At 35.4% G+C, this 22024-nt stretch overlaps 1 protein-coding gene across 27 annotated transcripts in view; it reads right to left on the bottom strand.

The window, feature by feature from the left end:
* The window catches only part of RBFOX1 (RNA binding fox-1 homolog 1), a 2430619-nt gene that overhangs the window by 395808 nt on the left and 2012787 nt on the right, over positions 1-22024 (bottom strand). For 5 of the 27 annotated variants that reach the window (XM_073362526.1, XM_073362525.1, XM_073362514.1 and 2 more), the window contains exon 1: positions 14412-14510. The exons of the other annotated variants lie outside the window; for them this stretch is intronic. In XM_073362526.1, the coding sequence (XP_073218627.1) occupies positions 14412-14510 (99 nt within the window). Of the gene's footprint in view, positions 1-14411; positions 14511-22024 lie in introns of those variants that run through there. 27 annotated transcript variants of the gene reach the window in all.

Genomic DNA, 22024 nt, shown 5'->3' on the forward strand with positions numbered 1-22024 from the left:
TAAACTCATGGCTAGCACCATCAAAGGTAGGCAATCCTGAGAGCCTCCAAACCTGTGGTTGAGAAATAGGAAATATGCACTATTCTGCAAAGATATGCACTCTCCTGTAGAGATTCAGCATCAACCCAGAATCCAGCTGGATGGATCTTGTTCTATGGAAACATCCTATCTCTGATGTTATCTCATACACTAGTTCTGAAGAACTGGAGGCTTATTTAGACCTTGGGACAAACCAGCCTGTTCGGGGCTTAGTATTGGCTGGGATACCAGAGTACCAGAACAGGCTAGCTATTCAACGACGAGATTACCAGAATGGAAAACCACAACCCTGACTGTTAGATCAGTGCCAAAGGGTAAGAGGAGGTTAGTGATAGGAAAAGAATGACTATTTCCTTGTATGCAGTGCAGTTGTAGCCATGTTGGTGCCAGGATATTGGAGAGACAGGGTGGGTGAGGTACTATCTTTTTGGGGGACAATTTCTGTTGGTGAGAGAGACAAGGTTTCGAGCTGCACAGAGCTCTCCTTCAGCTCTGTGTGGCTCAAAAGCTTATCTCTCTCACCAACAACCGTTGGTCCAATAAAAGATAGAGAGACAAGGTGTGTGAGGTACTAGCTCTTTCCTTGTCATCCATCAGCTGACAATACTTCCTGCCTTTGGGTTAATTTCTCTTAAGTTTCTCTCTCTCTAATGAGAGCCCTTTACCACAGACACTTTTTAACTTTTGGTTTTCGTCAGCCTTCATTGGTGTCTGTCCTTGGAATATGCCAGCCAAGGACTGGGGTAAGATTGTACAGTGGGGAGCAACAACTAAAGAGGATTCTTTTTATTTGGATTGAAATGAGTCTGTCAACTGGATACAAGGGATATTAATTGGAAATGAAAGAGATTTTGTAGCTGCAAGGGAGAGGGCACAGGCTGAACATCTTCCTGCTAGCGCCGCCGCCCCCCCCCCCAGATTTGAGAATTTAAAATATTCCCAAACCTACTTCATTGCATCAAAACATGTGTAGACATCAGCAAATTAAACTCTCTTTAGGGTTGTGACCCCTGTGAACAGCTTACTAGTGGGGTTTTCCCCCAAGGTATTCCAATACTAAACATTCCTGTTAGTGGAAGGCACAATATGAACAGAAATGTGTGGGGATTCATGGCTTTGCTGAGAAATTAGTAGAGAATGAACAGAGGAGTTGTTCTTTATTCAACATTAATGGGTATTAAAACAGAAGAGATGTAACACTACACTTGTCCAACGCACCTCCACACACACCCCTTTGCATATTGTTCCTCTACATGATTAGCCTAAGGGGATCACTGACTGCACTAATAGTTCCTGTTGTGTTGTTTTCACAGACACAATGTGCACACATCATGATTGCAAATGCTATTTTTGGAACATCCCCTTGGTATTGAAATGAAAGAAAAGTGCTGCATAGCTATTTCTATAAAAACTGTCACTTTCAGAATAGTTTCTATAAAATTTAACTAGTCCCACTTGGCTCATTAACTATTTTCAAAAACATACAATTCCCTGAAATTTTTACTTAAAGATGATGCTCCTTCATTGCTTTCTTCCCTACATGTTTTGCCTAATCTTGTACTACCACATAAACTAAGAAAGGGATTTCTTTGCAGTTTTCTACTAATCTATCTGGCTATTTATGAAACTAATGGAAAAGTTGGACAAGCTGAGGTTAACACTCATCCTTTCTCATTCGACTTTGATGGATTTATTAAAATAAATGCAATTACGGGTAATGTTATGCTCTATGGCATATTCTGCCTTGTAATGTGTGTACATCAACACCAGAAAAACTGCAGGCCACAATAAGAAGCTGGAATACCTGTTAGAAGAGGGCTCCATTCAGCCCCCTTCACCAATCTGTGGAAAATAATTATCCACGGGTGGTTCTTGATGTTTATCATAAAGAAATATAACAGTACATTGGGAAGTGGGCATAATCCACACATAAATGCACATACAATATACATAAACAACCAAACTCTTTTTAAATATATGCACCCATACAAACTATTACAGCATTTGTAAAAATAGCATGCTTTTAAGACTTTCCTACTTCTCTTAGAATGTACATTGCAATACAGAATTCCATTTCAGAACAAGATGTCAAGGGTCAGACTCAATCCAGAATAGAACAAACTATGCTGATTTACACCAGCTAAAGAGCTGACCCTGAGCACCTTACACTGAAATCAGACTCTATGTTGAAATGTACACTGTAAATAGAGTATTTATATGCACCTGTGTTCAATCTGAAAAAAGGCATAGGAGCATTCTATTTCTGTGCATGCTCCTAAAAGACCATTGTGTGGTCTGCTTGATCGCATAGGTATATGTGCATTTATGTACACATGTATAAAGGCTAATGCCTCAGGGCAACGCCCAGATTAATCACTGAGTAATATCCATCATGTGAATATCCATCACTAAATGGTTTTACACCAGCTAAGGGTTGGGTCCTATATGTCTGATTATATAAAGCCAAAATATTAACTATTTATCATAGCTTCTTCTAACTCTAGCTTTTTTCATTGCTGAGCTATGTCAGGAATTTTCTCATTTAAAAACTTATACATGTCACAAGCACATGGAATATGTGAGCAGCAAAACTAGTATGTAATGCTGTAAGTCTCCTAAGGAGCTTATGCTGACACTTAATGAGACATATTTTGAATTCTGCATCATATGCAAACCTCCTGTGATTGATTTACAGGGATAGCTGAGTGGGAGGTTAGCAAGTATTCCTAATTAGCCTTGCACACAAAGTGAACTGCTTTTGTTCTATGCCAGACACTGAATAACATTTTGCAAAGTGGTAGGCAGACTTATTTGAGACAGTTAGAACATCTGGCCCAAATAAGTTAATTCTATATACTTTCCTCAATAACTATAAATTAAACATAAATCCAAAAGATGTATCTTTAAATATGGACCTTTATATATGTCCAGATAATTTACAGTCCCGAAATTGAACAGTCTGGGTTGTGCCAAAGGCTTATACAATGCATAAGTTACATTAACAATATTTAAAAGGTTTCAATTTGGAAACACATATGAAGCACTGTCTATGCAGCTATTAACATGCCCTTTTATTCTGTGATGAGATGAATAGCTTCCTTTTATAATTAAAGCAATGAAAGGTCTGATTTTCAGAAGTACTGGGGACCTGCAACTCCACTGAAAGTCAATGAGAGCTGCAAGTTCTCAACACCTCTGAAAATCAGGTGATTGCTTATACTTGAGTAGAAACTTAGGATTCTAAATGGAATCTGAGAAACTTTTCTTAAATGCCTAAAACATTCAAAACATTAGGCTAGTTTATCTCCAGATATGGTATTACTTCCATAGAAAATAAGCTAGAGCTTCTTTATCATTCTATCTGCTCCTGTATTCATCTGTCCAATTTATAAAAATATCCATTATGATTTTTGCTATAAATGTTACTTTAGATACAGAAGAAATGTTCACCTACTACATTCAATTTGGAAAACAATTTTTAAAATACATAAAATATAAATAGCAGTGAATATACAAATAAAAAAAACCTATTTTACCATGTGACTGGAATACCTGTTTCTAAGTTTCATTTCTTTAGTCAAAAAACCTATACTAGGGTGTTCAGATTTTTAAAATAATTTATCTCAATACAGTTTGCCTAAGAGGTCAGGATGAGGAATATATTATAGAAAGAACCTTAAAACAGGGAAAGATTTTTTTTAAAAGGACTATAAAATGGGGAACCTTGTATCAGAATGCCAATATATAGAAGAATGAAATCCTGTAGTTTTCTCTCAGTGCTAATACAGAAAAACTTCCTCTGAATTCAACAGGAGTAGTTTTTTTGCCCCTAAGTAAGGGCTGCAGCATTGGAGCCAATATAAGGATTGTCTATCCCAAATGAATATTTGAAATAAAATTTAGAACTTCACCAAATTCAATCATCGTATATCAAATATAAGTGAAATTGTACTATGTTTAAAAAGATATGGTTTATGTAGAAAGTTGCTTCTTGTGAGAAAATAGAATGAGAATAAATTCACTTTTCTGATTTTTTATATTTGTATTATGTCTCAGTATTTCATAACTCAATATTTAAATATAAAATGTACGGATAAAATTAATTTACTACATTGTCATCACAAAAATTTGGATATTTACTATTAATTGAAAACTGTCAGAGATAATTGAACATTTTGTATCTCAAACAATTTTTAAAGTAGGAAGGCATTTGTTTGGCCAAAACAACAAATCTGTACAAATCCTAGAGTACTAATTGCATAATGTACCTTTACAAAATAATGTAATTGGGGTTCAGCTTGTTCCTCTGTTTTCTATTTGAAAAATAAGATTGTTTAATAACCCATCAAAGCTATATGTAAACCAAGGAAACAATAGAGCAGATGTTGACTGCTGTCTTGTGCCTCGTAGACATAATTAAACACAATGAGACACTCATGCACCCAAATAATAGAGGACAAACAAACAAAAAATGGTACAATATAAACAAAAACCTCATTTACTGGACACCTGCCTTGTATAAATTCACAATATTTACACCACTTATCCTGTGATGAAAACAGAACAAAATAAATAATTTCCTTATCTGCATTCAGCCCTCATCAGATAACCAGACAAACCATGAACAAAAAAATACTTCACAAAATTAACTTTAATTTTACTACTGCTGATAACTGCATTGGTTAATTTCATAAAGCTACTAGGCAACCATATTTTTGTAATGCAACAAAATCCTGATACTGCAATCACATTTTCTGTAAGCAAAGGTTATATAAATAAATGAACTTGAACCTGATCCAAATAGACCAAAAACACTGCAACTGCTCTATCTGAAAATATTATATGAATTCCTTTTTAGATAAAGTAGGTATTTTCCCTTAACTTCAAGATATGAAATGAAATTCACATTTGTACATACTCCTCTGTAGAAGAATAAATGGGATACACAGCAAAGACTATATAGACATCACACTTCATATTTGTTCTGGTGCTCAGTGTCCCATTTAATTCTCTATTCTACATCAAGGAATTCAGGTAATATATAAAATGTTTACTATATGTTGTCTATTTTCATTAAAATAATTAAATGTAGATGTGTTTTCTCCTGTTATAGCAACATTGATCCAATATTCTAAAAGCAGTCTTCAGTGCATGAAAAAACCCTCTTATTTAATCATCAATTTCCATACTTGCTGTTGGAAAAAGGAAAGTTTCTAGGTATACGAACAACTTTGATTCAGAAAATTAATACCTGTGTTTGTTACTAAAACAAAATTGAGTCATCTTTTTGCAAATAAAAATAACATTCTAATTTTAATATGTACATTATGCTAAAATAGGTGCTCCCTAGAGTGTTATTAAATTTTAATTTTAGATAAAGGACACAGTTACTTTGTTTACTGCAAATACACATTTTCTCTGTACATTTTACTGGGTTATGTGTAAGAAAGAAGGCAGAATCTAATGTGATCTGCATCTCTTTATGCTAATAAAACCATGCTAGCCTATTTCCATAGAAAACACCATAAAGCATAAATACCAAATGGAAAACAAATGGAAGCTTAATACCACTGTGAAGCAAACCAATCAACCCTAAAACAGCTGAGATAGATCTTATCCAGTAGTTCGTTCATTCTTTATAGAAAAGCAATGAAAATATTCATAGGTGAATCAGATTAAAAAAAAATAAAAAAAAATAAAATAAAACCTCAGCAGCTCTGAAAGGTTGTAAAGCACTAAATTCTTTTGATTTATGAAGGCAGCATCCACCGCATTGAGCAAAACAGCTCAGCATGCCAAGACCCTTTTTTCCTGAAATTCCTTTATTAACACAACCAGGCTCTGCTAGTGAACAAAAGCAGTGGTGTGGTGTATAAATCATTAATACTGTTCTGTGCAATGGCTGAATTTCCTGTGCTAGCTGGAAAGCCTTCCTGCACAACAGGGATTTTGGGGTTGGAATTGGCTGCTATGAAATGTACTCCATCATTCTCTGTGTTTGACGCTTCCCAATAGCTTTGTACTTTTGCTTTCCTTTTTCTCTCCCAAGACCAGCAATTGCAATATAAATTTAGTGGTTTTCAAGTCTGTAAAGAAAGAAAAAGTTCATTTACAAACAGAACTCATTTCCCTGTATTTAAAGGCTTCAGGTTGATTTTTTTTTTAAATTTGCAGAAAATTAACGGGGTTTTCTTTTTAAGTCTGTTTAACTTTCCACTTTAAACAGAAGCAAAAGGTTAAATGCTAATGCTACTGAAAGTTTGGCTGTTCTTTTTTCTTAAAACCCTGTCACTGCAAAAAGAAGCTCCTCGCTGAATGAGGGAAAGTTTTACTTCTCATGGGAACAAAAACATTTTTTTGAAGGAGGTAGAAAGAATCAACTATGTGCAAAGAAGTTATCCATACTATCTTTTTACTTTGGGTCTCCCAAGGCCCTTTCTACAGAGGGATAGGTAATCTCATAAAACTCTGATAAGCCGCATTCAATTCTAAATGGAATTGGATGAGGAGATATTAAGGATGAAACAGGAATTAAAGTACTGCAACTGACTTCCTGGGCTTTTACTTCATGAATATCACTCTACACCAGAATGTTTGTGTCTTTTATCTTGAGTGTATATTGAGTCCCACACCATAAGCCTGACATCGAAAAGGAAAAGGACGTATTATAAAGGCAACCAAGAATACAGTCACTCTTGCATTTCAGGTAGGCCCAAATGCTTGGTTGCATATATAGTCAGGACCAGTACTAAACAAATATATTCCTAGTCAGCTAAATTTACGGTAAACCTTTATATAGCCTTTGAACATGATTTTTCAAAAGTGCACAAGCAAAAATCATAGTATTTAAAACAGTGTGCCAGTTTACACTAATGTAGCCATCCTACGTAATAAAGATTATAAGAATAAGGCGACAATGCATGCAGAAATCCCTCTGCATTACAAAATAATGACATTCTGAACAGAAAAAAATGAAGCCCCTGCAGTGCTATTCTGTCAGCTTTTGAAAGTAAATAACTTTGCTTCTGACAAGTGAGAGAGAATGTTTTCCCTCCCTCTGCCATAGAGCATTAATTGAGGTATGCAGCCATGTTACATCCCTGAGACAGGACTAACACATGACAGGGAAGGAAAGCTCAAGGAAGGAGAGGGCACACATACAATATATAGACGTCCTTCCATCCCAAAATTTTCAAAGTAACTCTACCTGAGTAGGTTACATTTTTCCTGGAGAACTGTTCAACAAGATGGTGCTTCCGTTCTCTACAATGTCTGCTCAACATGCTTCCAACAAGTCTTTCAAACTTTCATCCATTGCTGTATTTTTGAATTATATTTAGGAACTTCAATTTTAATTTTACAAATTACATTTATTACTATTTGTTTTAAAGTGAAGGACAAAATTGTAATGTCGCTGATCAATACGTTTAATATAAGCAAATATTTAATAAAACATGAGCTACCCACAGTATAAAATGAAGCAAAGTAGCAAGCAGAAACAGACAGGAGAAACAAAGCACAAGAAAGAAGCTCACAAAGACGTGGAATACTGACAGAGAAATACACACTACCAAATACATGCACAGAAGAAAAGCTAGGCATACTCACAGGGTTACATTTAGGAAGGCAGAAAGAATTTTTGGTTGATTTTGATGGTAATTGGTCAAAAGTCAAACACAAGAAGATCTTATTAGAATTAAACCATGTGTGTTCATTGAACAACTTTGGTGTTTTGAGTTTAAAATTTAAAACTCTTTTGGTCCATATCTGCAAAAAAAAATCATTACCTCACTGTGAACACAAAATAATCCTCTGTGTGCTTTAGTTCTTACTATCGTTCCTAATTTTGATTCTGCATGTGTTTAACACAACAAAAAAGAGCAGGATCAAAACAGACTGAGATCTCTCCACAGCTGGAGCCCGCTATAGTGCAAAAGACCAAAGGCCTGACTACAACTACTCAGCACACTATAGACATTAAATATGCTATTTTCCCTAATTAAATTCACTGGGCTGCTGCATTGACAGAGGAGGAGGGGAAGCAAAATGTAAAAGAAGTCAATGGCTCTGCACTAAGCTACTCAGAGGTAAATGAGTGATGCTAGTAAAGAAATGGCAAGAGTTCCTCAGGAGAGCCTGAGTATTACACACTTCAATTTAAAACTGATAAATCAATCACATGAACACCTTAAAGAGGTTATAGACCTTGAGGGATTATTCATATGGAAAGTGGTGGCTTCTAGTTTCCACTAATGTCATTATAGCTCTATAATGCAAGGTGATAAACTCTTATGTCAACAGCTTTTGTCACTTTCTCTCACATATCACCTGTTAAAAACTGAACATAGTATTTAAATGGAGCTCTCTTAGTATACCGATATAATTTACTTACCATTTCAGAAATACACAAATATCCAAAACCCCTACATCCAAACTCTTTCTACCACTACTGTTAACAAACAAGCTGAAAGGAAATGTTTGCTCTTTACTCCAAAACATTCCCAACTTAACTGACCACTGCACACTTCCACTGGCACAAAGTGTCACAACACATATTAAAAACAACTGTCAACGTAAATATTCAATAAATACAACTGAAGAGTGACAACTTACAAGTAGCTGACAAGAAAAAATTCAGTCATCACATTTTTACCCAAAATATTTGCCTTTTGAGCACAATATAAAAGGAATTATTCTAAGACATGAGTACTCCACCTGTCCCTGCCACATGGAATCCAAGGCAAGCTCCTACTGGACCATTCTTGCTCTTATCTTCCAAAGCAGCCAGTAACCAAAGTTAACTGTTTGGTCATTTTTTCTTTTAATTTGTTTTGGCCTTCGGTATTTAAGGCGGGGTGTCAGTTAGTTAAAGCACCTCCTCTTGCTATTGTGGCTGGAAAATGACCTTGTTCAACACAGCAGTAGTCAAATGCCCCATCTACCTTTTTCTTCAGAATGAGAACGCAGCACTGGCTCTCTAAGCCACTTCTTAGTAGTCTCTGGAAAACAATTAAATGGCTCTTGTGTGAGAGAGCAATATAATCATTTACATTTCACTTTAAACGAGGAGGTGGAGTTTCATATGTAAACTTGGAAGTTTATCGATGAACATCAAATGACCTTATTTTCCTTATTAAAATAAACAGAACATAAGGATATCACTCACTACTTGTGCATAAAAGATATCTCCAGATGCAACAATTACACCCACACCTTCCGAGTTCCGTTTCATTTATATGATGAAATTTCCTAAGAGTGCCACACTGCCCCCTTAGGTACAAATCCATCAACCTGATATTGTTTGCAATATGGCAATTTCTTTTTCTAACAGAATACTATAATTTGCCTGACAAAATACAGTGTTTTTACCCAACCAAAATGAATACACTAGTATTATGTTTCTCTTGGGGCAGTGAAGCTGGTTAAATGAATCAGAAAACCCTAAAAAGATTGTCTACCTCAGTCCATCAGCTACTGGACAATTATTCAAGGCCCAGCTGTAAGAAAAACAGATGGTGAGTGAGCATTAGTAATGTGGACTTCTTTTCACTCATGCAGGCATAAGCAGAGGTTGTATGTTCTCACATGAAAATTGCCATGAAATAGCAGACTGAGGAATAAAACTGTGCAAAGGTTCAATTTTGTAAGCTAACAGATGCTTACAATTTTCATGAGCTACAGTCATATTAAATAATTTTACAACAGAGAGAGTCAGAGTCAGTGAATCATATATTCAGTACATAGAAAGCAATTCAATGTTTTTGTGCTGAAAGATAAAGTATTGGTTTAAGAAGTGATGCCATTCCCCTATTGTAATCAACTCAAACATTTGATCCGTCAGGTCATACTAAATTATAAAATGTAAAGGTAAACAAGTACTTTGAACTGTAATTAAAATGCTTCGGTGTCATTCAACAATTAATGTATTGGTTCTGTATCAAAAAGGTAAACTGCATCCAGAGAGAATTCATACATCCTATTTTAATTCTTTATATAATTTATATGTGAAGATAATCTCTTCTAATCCCTTTCTCTATTATCAACTGCATCAATCGAAAGCACTATCTAATAAATCAACCTTGAATTAAGTCATGAAGACAGAATGTGAAAAAAAAAAAAAAAAAACCTTCAGACTCCTATAAACCTTCAGATTCAGAAGCATGAATTAGGTAAATTATGTGGGGAATTCAACTCTTCTTCATAGTCATAATGGTTAAAGCCTAAATAACATTACACAAATTTACAACTAAAACTCTATGCATGGTGTGATTTTTTTTAATTTTAAATCTTTGGTATGAAAACTGGTCTCACTGACCACTATCTATGCCATGAACTACTTTCTAGTTAAAGACAGAGAAGGTTGATATTGAAGTTTCAGTTCAATTGCTTTCGATCTGTGTATGTCCACTATGAGCAATGGCTCCATTTAAGAGGAATTACCCTTTGTACAAACCACTTCACTATTTAAAACAAACCACATATATCATCATCAAGTGGAAAAATTTACCAATCTTAAAATATTGACAACAGCACGGCACACTGTGAAATGGAATTTTACATAGTCTTGTAACGGTTGGCTTTATTACTTCACTGTGAAATATCAACTAAATACCATTACATCTCTAATGTATTATGTAGTATACAGTTATAGTTGATATAACATACTTAAATCTCTGTTAATACATTATAAATCCTGATTTATAGGGGGTTAAAGGCAGCTGTAAAATATTGCTTTGGGCTAACACCAGACACACAAAGTTGCAGCGAAGCACCATTTCTTACCTCACTTTTTTTTTTTTTTCTAAACTCTATAAAACAAAGTTAGTTCTAACACTTCAAAATAATATGGAGATGGGCCCAAACCAAAACACTAGTCCTTATACCCGCAAACACTGGCATTTTGTGAAATCCTAATATGCATCTCCTATTTTGGAAACAGTTATCTTTATAATGGCCGAACACAAAGCTCCAGATCCAATACTTTTATCCCTGCCACACATCCACAGTGATTTTTGCAGTGTTTGAGAACTAGATCTAGAATTCTGGACTACTATATTTTGCATGCAGTTTTGGGGGTTTTTTTAAATGAACATTTTGCTCACGGTTAATAGAGACTAGGCCTTCATGTTATGCTTTTCAGTGTTAACATTTCAACAGCACAATTTTTGATGTTTCTAAATGAGCTGTGGTGTATGAGCAGAAACATTGTTTTAAATAATATTTTAGTCCTACACTTAGCTGTAGAAACTTTATGAATGTCCATAATTCGGACTGATAGAATAGCGAATACCTAGATAGTTGCTAGCATTGAAATAGTATTGGAAGAGCTTTTGTAGTACTTATGGGTATACACTTTTGAAAAAAAGTGTATGAATACCTATCCAACATCAGATAGACCAGTGTCAGTTTATCAAGTAAATAATAGCAATTTTAAAGAACTTCCAGAACACAGATTTTCCAGAGAGACCAGAATAGCTCTCAAGAAACTGTCCATCCTCATGAGTATGTTCATATTTACTTGAGAGAAAGAGCAGCTCCCACCATAAGGGAAAAAGTAATATTTATTTGTCCCAACTGCTTCACTTAAAGGGGATAAAACACTGTTCTATTTAGTAAATCTAAAATGCAATATCTCATAGGTGGAGGAAAGAAAAGATCATACTGTAGAAATAATTATGTGTATGTGTATTTATTTTCAATGAGATACAGAACAAAAAAGAGGTATTAAAGGTGCAAATTAGAAAAACAATAGGCTGTATAGATTGACATAATGTGTAAATATGGTGGAGGTGAGGATTGAACAGGAGGCATTAATGGTTACTAACTTGTTAGTTAAAGCATTCAGGTCACAAATACTGAGGTCAATGGACAACCTTAAAGAGATGAAAAAATATTTACATTTAGTAAAGTATTTGAGCGACATCTAGTCAGATTTGTGTGTTTACTACAGTAGTTATGGGTAGGGAAAAGCTACAAAAATAAAATGCACTGCAAACATATATTCCAGTTCATAGATTATGTCTCATCTTTCTCTTTTTAAACCTAAGAAATCTACATAAGGTTCTGTAGGCGTAGTTAGCGCAGTGTTTACATTTCCCCAGTTTATGTAACTACTTTTTAGATGACTGGATATAAAGTAAAGTACTGTAATTAAGAAAATACAAAATCAAATTCAACAAATACTAAACCAGATCCGATTTAAGAAAATATTTCTCTAAATTACTCAACAAGATTCAGAAAAAGTATGATGCCTACTAAATGAACAAAACACCATAAGAAACAAATAGACATAACATTTTGAAACCAGCATCCTCACAGTTATCCCTCAGAAATGCAGATGCCTTAGCAGTTATATATAGCTCTGATTAAGGCAGGTAAAAGTGTAATGATCTGACAGGATAACTAGCCAGAAACAGTGAGAGACTAAAAACCCAGCAGTTTAGCAATACCCTATAAACTTCCAGAGCACCAGTTAATCCATTTAAAGAGTTAAAAAAATAACTTCAGGACATAACACTTTGTGAAGTGCATTAGCAATCACTTCTCATCTTTTTCTCAAATGGATTGGGTGCAATTGTATTCACTGTTTTAAAGTAATCATTACGCTTCCATAAGTTTTTTTAAACCTTAAAACACTGCTATATGGTGCATGTGTTTGCATGAGGCTATTGAAATAGATCATACAGGAACATTATTACAACCCTCAACCTCATCTTTATGTAATCTTTTATCAGCTACTTGTGTGGCCATGTTGACCTCTCACCTTAAGTAACATTTTCCCTTTCAAAAGCTCCTTCCTTAATGCTCAAATTGTTGTTTGGCACAGAGGAACAAGCACAGCAAAACACATGAGTACATTTTGTACATATCAAGTAACTGCACAAGTTAGACAGGAATATTTAAAGCTGATTCATAAATGGTATATTAAATACATATGAAGCATGCACAGCTATTAAAAACATAATTTTACATTTTCTATGCAAGACATTTAAATAATATATACATTATGTTTATCTTATGTAAATTTTAATTGTGAACACATGAACCCCTCCCACATACATGCAAAATCTGGTATATTTTATTATGCATTCCATGCTGTATGTTAGAAATGGTTTACATTACACTATTAGGGAGCCAAGCAACAGAAAGGTTCAGAAGCTTCAAATATTTTTATTTACTTGTTGGTAGTAACAGAAATGTTAAATATATGAATGCAAAAAAGAAATGTAAAATTAATCTTTGAAGAGCAAAATATATTAATAAAATTGCATAATGAAGAGAACTTTTAAATAGGAGATTTTTTAAAATACAGCAATAAAGATATGAATTGTATCATGGAAGTCTATATGCATCTAAACTACTGTAGTAGAAGTTTAAGAGTTCACAGACAAATACCTTGATATGTAACCCCTCAGAGGAGTTACAGTACTCACACACACACAAATCTAACCTTTCAGTAAAAAGGCCAGAATAAATTTAACTAATCACATTTGCATGACACTGTATTTTAATCTTGGCTCTGCATGGCTACTGTACGACCCTCTGTAGTAGTGGGCTCTTCAGTAGAAAAAATAAAAAAGTACCACACAATAATGATTCCAAATACAAGCAGTTCTAGTTTAGACATCCTATGTTGCCTAATACTTTATATTACACACTGAAATAGACAAAGGTTATAAAACTGGAAACTCCTTTTGTTGTATTTCTAACGAAAAAAACAGCAGCAAATATGATGCTTACAAATGAAAAGATTCTTAAAGATTAACTAAAATTAGGTATTGTTTTCTTAATTTCTAAGGCAGTTTTTCAAGGCAATGCAAATTTACTTCTGTGACTCAAATATTCCAATTCTTCACAGATATAGGTTTTAAAAAATTAAATGATTTTCTTTTCTGATGAAAATCAGTTAGAGTTCAATTTTAATCAGCAGCACGTTTCAACAAAGACTTACAATTCTTGGCTTCAAAGAAGGCTAAAACAAAAATTGCCATTGGGCACATTTACATTAGAAGCACAATTTATGCCTGCAACTGAAGAAAGAGGCAAGAGCAATATTTTTCATGGCTGAAATTCTGGTACAGAATCCATGGGTAAAACAATCAAAGTACTGTACTAAGCATATGTACAAACAGCATTAATAAAGATTTTGACAAAAGAAAGGTTTTTAAAGCACCCAAATGCTTGATCTTGTACTAAATTAACTCTTGTACTTATACTCATCATTTCTAAATACAGAGGCAAGATTCATCCCATACAATAAAAGACAATTACACATCCTATTCATACAAAGAATCTCTTTAAGACCATGAATCCCATAAACATTGCTGACAATGCAGTCAATAAATGGAAAGAAAAAAGTCAAACAAACTTACCTGCTGTAAGTACATAAAAGTCAAGGCACAGGAGAGCTGGGGACACATACCCACATTCGGCAGTGCCACACAGGTTGCACCCGTAAGGGGATGCTGCATGGTGTTGCTCTGAAGTCTACGTAGAACAAGAGAGGGGGCTTGCATGCAAGCACGTTTGTCCTGTCTTGCAACTACAGGATTTTTTTTTTTCCTTCTGATTATTTCAGAAAGAAACAGTGTCTTTCACTGTCTTGTTTTCTTTTCTCCCTTTCAGTGCTAGATCCCTACATTCATTTGTCAGCTAAGGCCACTTGGTAGACTTAAACTACAAATTTTTAACAGAGAGGGGAAAAAAACCCAGAAGACACAGCCTGCAGCCTATTGATGAGCAAATGGAACTTCCTCAATGACAGTGAGAGCTGAGGCTCGTCTCACAACAGTAGCTGCTGACTAGTAGAGAGAGAGATTGACTCACTGAAGCTCAGTCGGCTGGTGCTGATGCTGCACGGCTTCTCATTTGTCAAATGGGTCCTAGGGCAGGGTCTTTACCACTCACCAAAATTCAAATACTGCATTTTAAAAATCCCTAGGGAGGGTTGGGAAGGAGAGAGAGCACGCTGCATCACACGTCCATGAGATTTGGGCAATTAATGTCATAGCCCAGCTGGGACTGAATGTCTGTTATGATTCAGCCCTTCTCCCCTTTCTCCTCTGCCCCCCCTTTTCGTGGACCCACCTGACAAATAAAAAGGGCTTTCCCCTTCTAAGAAACATACGTATGGAGCACAAACTGAGAAAGAAAATATAATCTTAACTAGTCTGCAGGAAATTATTCTATAAAACATCTTAGTTTTATATCTACATGCCATTCACTATCTAGTCTCCTAAAAAAACCCCTTAAAAACATTTAAAAAATACTGTGAAATATCAGAGTAACCCCTGCAGTAGAAACACTGGGAATAAAACTAATGTTGTGGCACGCTTGTTTTTTTTTTAAATGAGGGAAATAGATGAAAACTGCTCTGAAACTCATCTAATCTAAAATTACAAATGTTTTTGAAGAATAGTAGGTCTATTTTAAGAGTTCATGCTAACAAGTTATAGGGACAAATTACATTGGTCAGTTTTGGGAATTTAATGTTTACCTTTTACTTTGAGAGTGACACCTCATTGCTCAAGATAGTATTTCACTTACAGACTTTATTTCTTTATTTTATGGAGTAATTATTATTCATTAGTAGATCCAGTTAGTCTTTATGAAAAGAAATAGGATGTGACCTGCAAATCAAATAATTTATACTCTAACTTGTCCTTGAGATCCAATATTAAAGCTTTTTTTTCTAGGCACAACTAACATATAACAAAAAATACTAATGTTTTGAAATGATTTTTGACAAAAATGAGTGAATTGTTAATTCTTCAGGAAAAAAAGGTCAAATCTCAAAGCATCACCCTAGTTTTTTGTTTTGTTTTCAGAAGCAAACTTTTCATATTAATAAATTACCTAGTTTCGTAGGATATCCAACTTTAACAGAGACACATCTTTTACCAACAGATTACCATTAAAAACAAGAAATGAATAATTAATCTACATACATGCGAGGTCTTTGTCATCACTAGTGTCACCAAATTCAAATCACTAATTTTCCTTTTTTTTTTTAAAAAAAAAGAGCTACTACTTGAACTGAAAACAGACACCTTCCACACAGCATATATCTGAAACTTAGGTTCTGGAGTTCAAGAAAAAGGAGTTATTTTATATTTTTACACACACACACATACACACACACACACAACTATAAATCTAAGTCAAAGGCATCTTCTCAAACAGCACAAGCCTTCCTTCCAGCAGGAATAACATATTTTTTCTGTCCAAAAGCAACCATTTCAACAAAACCAATGCACACAGAGCACACAAATTAACACTAGAACAATAAATACATAAACTTACAATACAGGAATTTGGTTTTGGCTTAGGAAACATCCATGCTTTTAGCAGTGTACTATGGTCTGAACTACTAAAACAGCACTGCTATATAATGGCACAAATTACTTTATCATGCCAAAACAAAACAAAAAAAGAGGAAAGAAGAAAGAAAAGAAACAACATCAAATAAACTCTCTTTATGCTCCTTTTTTCATTCTTTTCCTTTGCCTTAAGCAGTCTCCTGTTCTGACAAGAGTATGTCATGCTTTTCTTTTTTTTCCTCCCAGCACATTAAGCCTGTTATTCTGCAAATGCCCTAAGCTGATAGAATTTTCCCTTCAGCTCATTTTCATATGAAACATGATAAATAATACATGGTACTTTAATAAGACCTTATCAGAATCTTTAATTAAAAACAAATATGTTATGTAAGGGGCAAATAACCCATTCATTCTACATAATGCCAAAATCAAAGGCATAATGCTTCTAGGCCACACAGCCTGAAATTATACACGACTATCCAATTTTCAAAAGTGAAGTTCTGGAACACGACAAAATTGTCAAGAAAAGTTCCCTCTATTTATCACACGGTTTATAGTTAAGAATACTTATATAAAAGAAAAGAATAAAACCCAAATCCTTTAAAGCAATCTGTGAACAATCATTTCAAGACCATTTAGTGTAGAGTCTAACATACTCCTAGCATTCATTAAAGAATGTGCATCTCCCATTGCTCTGTTACATTTTGCCTGCTCCCACCATCACTGTGCCAGTAATATCAATTAAATAATATCTCACCTTTACATAACACAATAGTATCAGCAATAAATAATCATAAACATTAAAACATACTCACACAACACAACTAACTCAGAAGATGTCTGCTACAATAGACCTTAATGAGGAACAGAATTCTCTGGCTTGGAATAATACCCTGCTCCAAGTGATTGAGGGGGAAAAAAAAGTTCTCACCCACTTTGTAACTAACAAACCGACTCCCTCCAGGGTTAACTTCTTATTGCAGATAATAAATATGTCTGCTCTCAAAAGATGAAATCAGTGTCACCTCTTTCAAGCCATTTCCTTGTTTTAGACACTCTCCTCAGCCCAACCGCGTAACCACACTCCCAGTTATGGCTATACATAGTAAGTACTCTCCATAACTGGCCAAAGAAACATGAAAACTTGAACACTTTCTGACCCCTTCATCCCTCATAAACAAGAGTGATATCACAAGGACTCACCAAGGATTCTTCAGCGTTTCGAGCAACTGAAGCTCCGAGCAAAACAAGATTATATTTTAAGACCAGAGAGAGTTTGTACTCAAGTGTTCTTTCACATTGGTAACTCATGAAATGTCTTGTTTGGTCTGAACCCTAATGCTGATCGTTACTTCACACAGTCATTAGTTCTCATCAACATCCCATCTGTGTAACTAAATCTGTATTTCCGTAACTCTTGATCTTTAATTTTTCTCAGTCTACAGAATAGGGATAATGTGTGCTACTGCGAAGGCTGATTTCCTACCCCACACCACTAATGTGAATCAACCTGTTCCAGCTGATTCCGGATCCAGTCTCTGAACTGCATTTAATCATTGGCTGATTTGGTAAGACTGTCAACAAGGGTGCCAATTTGTATAATTTGTGCTGGTTTTGTTTGTTAGGAACTGGACTGAGGCCACCAATTTATATCACAGATAACACATAACAAGATAACCTATTCTGGATTTGAATGAGAAGCCTAAAGGTGAGAGATTCATGTATAATGACGATGAGTGAAGCTGAATAAATTACAGAGTCCTCTTATGTATATAGCAAGATGTCACACCCTTTTCCTTCACTTGTTTAAGTTTGAAATGTCATGGTAATCCAAACAAACGGATTGACCTGAAGACAGCAATATTCCTGTACCAGCCTCTTTAAAAATAAAATAGAAAGATAGAAACCTTTTTTATCTAATTTTGAACATCCAAGAACGGGAATAATAAAATCTGCCTGAAACAAAGGCAAACCCCCCATTTCTTGCAAACCTTATCCACAGCTGCAAAACCATTCTTAGCCTTTGATGCATGACTAGGTCTTTATTTCATCTAATTCATTCCACCAATAATAATCTATTGGTTGATAGGAATTTGGTAGCCGGATGATTTTTCAAACAAAATTTTATATTTTTTAAATAGCATCTTTCAGATATTTCACAGCATGCTGACAAGGAAGCCAAACATTCTCCATCAAGTAAAAAAAATGATGTCCTACTGAGGTCAGACAAAGCACTACAATCCTTTGCTTCAAACTTCTCTCACCAATAATGGCTGTGTTTGGTCTTCTGTGCCCTACCAAATATTCACATTAATCCGTCAGAAAGTCCATACACTCCCCACAGTTTTCCTATTAATTTGGAGTTACATTCTAATTACCTTCTCTGAATTAAAGATTTCCCACAAAGTGTGGATATCCTCTTATGGATGAGTGTGAAGCTGTCTGTGTTGAGAAAATGTGAAACATCACTTCAAATTTCTGACACTTAATTTTGTCCCATATTGGCTGCTGCATCAGTCAGCCTTTTCTTCCTCACTCACCACAAGCTATGCCTTCTAAAAAAACATCCTGTGGCCACCTTGAAGACCAATGCCAGTGGTCATGGAGCCCATCAAAGCTCTCTGCCTCAACATTTTCCCTTACTAATTAAGTTACTTGACCCTCCCATTCTCCTCTGAGATGCTTTCTGGCTGTTTCATTATGCCTGAAATAAGCCTTCAAATAGATGAGCAGGAGTGAAAAAAAGGTGACATTTGTTTACCACAGTCTTCAGGTAGTTATTCTTCATCTTCAATGTTTCATAACCGAAATGGCAATACAAGCCCTTCCGGGACACTCCAGAAATTCCCAGTTAGCTAGCCGCCTGTCTCCCCAAGCCTCCGATACACCTTCATCTAAATACAGAATAACGCCCTCCCTCATGGTTATGGATTTGCAAATTAGTGCCTACCTAGAAAACTATTAATTTTCAATCCAGCCCTTACAGCTGCCATTCAAAAGGGGTGTGTGTGAGAGGGTCTGAGAATATAATAGTATTTCTAACACTTCATATGTCTATAATGCATTTGATACTAGGAACCCAAAATGCTTTAAAAATCTTAATTATGCCTCACATCACAGTTATTAAATATGTATTTTCATGCTCACTATACAGATGGGTAAATGTGTTACAAAAAAATTCTCTTGCTACATCCAAGGTCTCACTGTAATTTGGTGCAGGAGCTCAGAGAATTATACAGTCTTGATGCCCAGTTCTCTGATCCAATCACTAGACAATACTCTCTCCCTCTAACTTCTGCAATAATAAAATACTCCTCATCACTTGAAATCAGGGGGAGGAAATCTGTTCTGCAGTCCCAAGTAAAACATTTAACTATAAACTTTTGGTAAATTATTAACAATTAATAAGCTCTTATCCTCCCTCTGCCCTCTCCACCAATATCCCATTTCTTTTAACTATATCTTGATAAACAGGTGAAAACCACTGGTCTTTTTAAAGCAACTACACTTTATCAAAAGACTAATTAAAAACACAAAAGGTTCTTTCTTTTCTTTCCAATTCCTGGTTGACAGCTCATCATTCCATGGGTATTTTCTTGTCATGAAAATCCGTATTTCTATTTTAAGGTTTTTATTAAGACGACTTTTCTTTACTAGCTCTCCACACAAAGATCAAGACATTACAGAGCCCTGCAACTACCTCAGGCAAATAAGAATTACTAATTTTTTCTATTAAGTACTGTGTTACTTCCATTGACTTCTCCAATATTTCATACCCAAAGTCTACAGGGAGTCAGCGCCAAGGTTAACCTTTTCAGCGCTACTTAACTACAAATTTCGAAATCATTCAGCATTAATTGTACAGGTTTTCAGCAATGGAAAAAAGTCATAAGTGTCCGTGTGCTAGCCACAATTAAATGCATGGACAGAAATGGAGGGAAATGTATAATGGCTATTTCTTAAAGGACTGACAAGACCTTCTGCTTGGCAGTTTCTAACTCAAAACCAAATATGGTCCCTTGTTCTCCTGGACTGAAGGGTCTGGAAGTGCTACAGAAAGTTATGTTCAGCACAGTGCTGGAGTAGAGAAGCACTTTATGAGTCTGATCCTGATCTAATTTTACATAGGTTTTACATTGGTGTAACTCTATTGAAGTTAATGGAGTTATTCCTGATTTACACCACCGCAAGGAATATCAGAATCAGACCTGATGTCTCTCCTTGTCACCTCCTTTAGCTGAGCCTGAAGCTGTGCTGGCAAACCTTAGAAGGAAGCTACATATAACCTGCTATTGGCTTAATTATGTACTCTGAAGGGGCAGAACACGAGAGTTGGAAAACATTGTGGGACCCTATAGGAGCAATTTGCCCATCCCCATTCTAAAAATGTCATCAAATTAAAATCATTAGACAAAATTCAGAGTTCAGTTAATCAGAAGAAAATAGCAAATAATTCCATATTCAGAATTTCATCAGGGAAAATTACAATAGTGGGTTTTTTTCCCCGTTTTGTTTTTGTTTTGTGTTTGAAAACTAATTTTCCCCAGAGATTCCACTCTGGGCACCTTAATAATAGGAGACATCCAAATCTCATATCTGGCTATCCAAATCAGTATTTAGGCACACTGATCATGAGACTTATCCATTTGTGTGTTGAACTGAGAATCCAAATGCAGGATTTGGAGAACTTATTAAGAAGCCCATGTGTAACATTTGGACTCTGTGTGTTGTACATTTCTCTGATGGTAAAAGTTTGTTTTTAAGCATTGCAAATGCAGCCCCCTGGCTTTCTCCCCTAAACAACTGTGACAGCTTAAAACATTAGGCAACATGGTTTGAATATTTACTAGAATTGGGCCTACGACACCAAATTTGGATCCGAGTATTAGGGGATAGCCGTGTTAGTCCAGATCTGTAAAAGTGGCAAAGAGTCCTGTGGCTCCTTATAGACTAACAGACATATTGGAGCATAAGCTTTCGACGAAGTGGGTAGTGACCCACAAAAGCTTATGCCCCAATACGTCTGTTAGTCTAGAAGGTGCCACGGGACTCTTTGCCAAATTTGGATCTGTGATTTTGGTTTGATGTGTTTAGAGATCTGGTCCATACACACAGTTGGATGTTAAATTTCCCGAAGTGTAGGGTGTTCAGGTCACACCCATCTACACCTTTCTCACAGTACTAAATGAAATAACAAAATATCCTACTATCATTCTGAGATACAGAGTACTTTTTTTTTAAAACATACAACTCTCTCTCCCTCCTCTCTATACCTTTGAATGCTGTGCTGGTGTAAGTATGTTTCACAAAATGTTAACTTTTTGATTGATACATATCCAATGACATACATTCCCATTTTGATTATTTTAGTCAAGATAATGCAATGTGTATCATATATGGTGTATTCATATGGTTCTTTTGCCAATGTTCCAGGGGAAAAAATGTTTAATGAAGGGATACAGTATGGCCCTTCATTATTTGAAGTTTTCAGGGGACATCTGAAGTCTTCATATAATTGGATCTACAAACTCGGAAGACTGGAGTCTACTGTGGGTCCCCCAGCTCTGCAGAACTAACACTCTCAAATACAGACTGTTGATAACTTCCCCCAAAGCCAAAAGATTAAGCAGGACACAGCAGGAATAATTAGCCAACATTAATCTTAG

Source organism: Lepidochelys kempii, chromosome 10, assembly GCF_965140285.1.
Source record: "Lepidochelys kempii isolate rLepKem1 chromosome 10, rLepKem1.hap1, whole genome shotgun sequence".
Lineage (NCBI taxonomy): Eukaryota > Metazoa > Chordata > Testudines > Cheloniidae > Lepidochelys > Lepidochelys kempii.